The following is a 3,087-nucleotide window of genomic DNA, read 5'->3' as shown; positions in this document are numbered from 1 at the left end:
ACGGACAGGGCAGCGCTTTTCACGAGCGGAGATCGCTAGACGAATAATGTCATTTTTTTTTCTTTTCTTATCTCGGCTCTTTTGTCGTAAGTTATGTTATTACTCCATTAATGTATACTAGCCTATAAATCCAGCGCTCCCTGAATGCAGTCTCTGGCTTATTGCCAGTCAAGTGCAAACACGCTGCAGGGACGCGTCTATAATGACTTTGATCTGATCATAAAGTCTTTCCGAGTCACAGGGCTCAAGTCCAAGTCAAGTCTCGAGTCATTGCTGTCAAAGTCTAAGTCGAGTCTCAAGTCTTCTTTAATTATGTCGAGTCGAGTCGCAAGTCATCAAATCTGGGACTCGAGTCCGAGTCAAGTCTCGAGTCATGTGACTCGAGTCCACACCCCTGGTAATTGTGCTCAGATATATTCTGGCAGTCAGAATGGGACAGGGGCGGTGATAGCAGCGGTACTGTTAGCTGTGAGTATATGTGGATTAGAAGAGTGAAAGCACAGGTCCGACAGGCTTCTAGAGCAGATCAAAAGGTGACTCACTGATCCCATTGTCACGCAGATATCCAGCCAAGCCCTGCTTCTGGTACTCGGGGTCATTCTCTCGCTTCCACAGCTGGAACTGCTCACACGAGAGCCCCATATGCTGTGCCTCCCACTGCAAAGAGAGGCAGACAGAAAGACTAAAACATTAACTTCCATAATTCAATGAAGTATTTGTTCAGTTTTTTGTCATTACACATACATATTAGAGTATGTTTTTGATTTGCTGGTAAACATAATGTGTTATTGCATTTGCAAAACTATTTTGAAGCTACTGACTACTGTCATTCTATGAAAAAACAGGTGAATTTTTCGTTTCAGTACTTTTAATTACTCCCCAACATATCCGTTTCTCGCTTTCTTACTGGTTTTTTGCATTGAGCACAGAAGCTTTTCCTGCACTGCATACAGGTGACCTTGAGTTGATCGCCATCATAGATGAAGCCATATGAGCACTGTGAAAATGAGAAGAGAGTGAAAGAGATGCAAACATGAAGACAACTCACATCATGCACCTCTTTTCAGATCACTGTAAAATGCGCTTGAATGAAACTACAGCTGTTTGAGCATGAGCGCAATCTCTAAGAAATGAACAGTGATGAAGTGCAAGGAGGCAGTGTCACTCACATGGCTGCACCACAGGAACTTTGGGTCCTTGATGAGAGCCTGCTCAGTCAGTTTCGTGTGGAAAAGATCGTACACGTCCGTTTCAAGACAATCCCTGAGCTGGTCAGTCACACACACACACACACACACACACAAAAGATCGTTTCATACGTCACAGTGAGTAGTTTGAAGCCCAGTTATAATGCTGCTGTGTTAAGGCTCAGTATTGCACTGCCCATCCTTATATATTTTTTTCTCTCTTGCAGTACCTGTATGTCCAGAGTGGAGAAGTAGCTGTTCAGGTGCTCAGGGTCGTTGATGTCAGGCTCTGTGCAGACAGGACACACCATGTCTCTGATGTGCTTGTCCCTCACCGCTATGGTGAAATGCTGCTTGAAACATCCACAGCACACAGAGCACTGGCACGATGTCAAAGACTGCATCTAAGAAAGACACAAAAAAACAGTCCTGACTTAATGTAAGGTACTTTCACACACATACATTATTATTCCTGTTGACTTCCATTACATGGTCAAGTATTACAATATAAGTCAATGGGAACCAAAACTGTTCGGCTACCAAAATTCTTCAAAATATTTTCTTTTGCGTTCCACAGAAGAAAGAAAGTCGTACAGGTTTGGAACAAAATAATGGTGAATAAATGATGACTTAGGCCCAATCCCAATTCTATTTTATACCCCCTCCGCCTACCCCTTCCCCTTGCCCCTTGAAACAGAGTGTCAAGGGGTAGAGGTGAAAATATTCCCCTAAGAATTGGGACACCAATACTATGCCGTCACACGTCATCATACGTCGTCTAGCTCCTACAATACACACACCTATACTGGTGTGCATTAGAGCCTTTAATTACCGTTCTGCTTACTGACACACACACACACATATATCGGAGATCGCGCAGCTCACACATCCAGGAGAAAAGAATCTGGTCAATGCTGCCCCGCAACTTTTATTAATAATAGTTTAAATATCGAATCGCTACATTATATTTTCCAGCAACGAGAGGATAAAATCGCTATTTTTGAAGTAAACTCACTCGTTGTAAAGAGAGACGCACAGACACGCAACTTTCATCTCTCTCTCCCTCTCTCTCTCGAATTGGCAATATTTGAGAAAAACGCTGAAGACGGATGTAACGTTACAGAGAAAAATACTGTAGCAGGCAGATCACACTCACTGTTCGTGATGCACGAACTATTGGAAGAAAATCCTAAATATTGATTTGGGGGTTTATATGAATGTTTCTGAGGGGAACTGACTGTCTTCAGAAACGTTTAGATGGTATTTTCTTTTCATCTCGTATAATTCACATTAAAGCAGTGTTTCAGCACAGCTCTGCTTTGTTTACTGCGATAACCAAGGAAACGCTGTATCAGCGCCTCCTGCTGTCAGAGAGTGAATCTGCGTCCCATTCAGAGCTTCTGCTGTTTGTTTCGTTAAGGCATGTAGTATAATTTCACAAAGCTAGTCAGAACATTCTGTTTTTGCTTCACATTTGGTTATTTTAAAACAAAATATGTATAAGAAAATACAAAAAAGATATGAAAGGATATGTATATGAATAATATAACTAAGATTAAATAACTTTGAAAAAAGATGTCAGTCTTTATTTTTCTTCTTTTTAGGGCAGCAGTAGCTCTAGCAGCAAATCAACCATCCACATCAAAAGCTGCAGGACAGCCCACATTTCAGAAACAAATCAAAGAAAAATAAACAAATACTACTGTTCCAAATATTCTGTATGTTGCTCAAAATATATTGGTCAGTTTTTTTTTTATTTTTTTTTTTTACCCAGACATTTCAAATTAACACATTTTAGAGCTGTAACAACAACACCTTAATACCGTGAAATCGTGATATTTTTGCTTAAAGGGGTCATATGATGCGATTTCAAGTTTTCCTTTCTCTTTGGAGTGTTACA

General features: G+C 40.8%; 1 protein-coding gene across 2 annotated transcripts in view; it reads right to left on the bottom strand.

The window, feature by feature from the left end:
- LOC107728933 (E3 ubiquitin-protein ligase RNF31-like) overlaps nucleotides 1–3,087 on the bottom strand; it is a 22,270-nt gene that overhangs the window by 11,052 nt on the left and 8,131 nt on the right. For both annotated transcript variants that reach the window (XM_016539281.1, XM_016539275.1), the window contains exons 14-17: nucleotides 1,418–1,591; nucleotides 1,170–1,268; nucleotides 908–997; nucleotides 543–657 (exon numbers count right to left, since the gene is read on the bottom strand). In XM_016539281.1, coding sequence (XP_016394767.1) covers nucleotides 543–657; nucleotides 908–997; nucleotides 1,170–1,268; nucleotides 1,418–1,591 — 478 coding nt within the window. The remainder of the gene's footprint in view (nucleotides 1–542; nucleotides 658–907; nucleotides 998–1,169; nucleotides 1,269–1,417; nucleotides 1,592–3,087) is intronic.

This window comes from Sinocyclocheilus rhinocerous, unplaced genomic scaffold, assembly GCF_001515625.1.
Source record: "Sinocyclocheilus rhinocerous isolate Xijiao unplaced genomic scaffold, SAMN03320098_v1.1 scaffold1785, whole genome shotgun sequence".
NCBI lineage: Eukaryota > Metazoa > Chordata > Actinopteri > Cypriniformes > Cyprinidae > Sinocyclocheilus > Sinocyclocheilus rhinocerous.
This window is presented reverse-complemented; position numbering and strand designations above follow the sequence as displayed.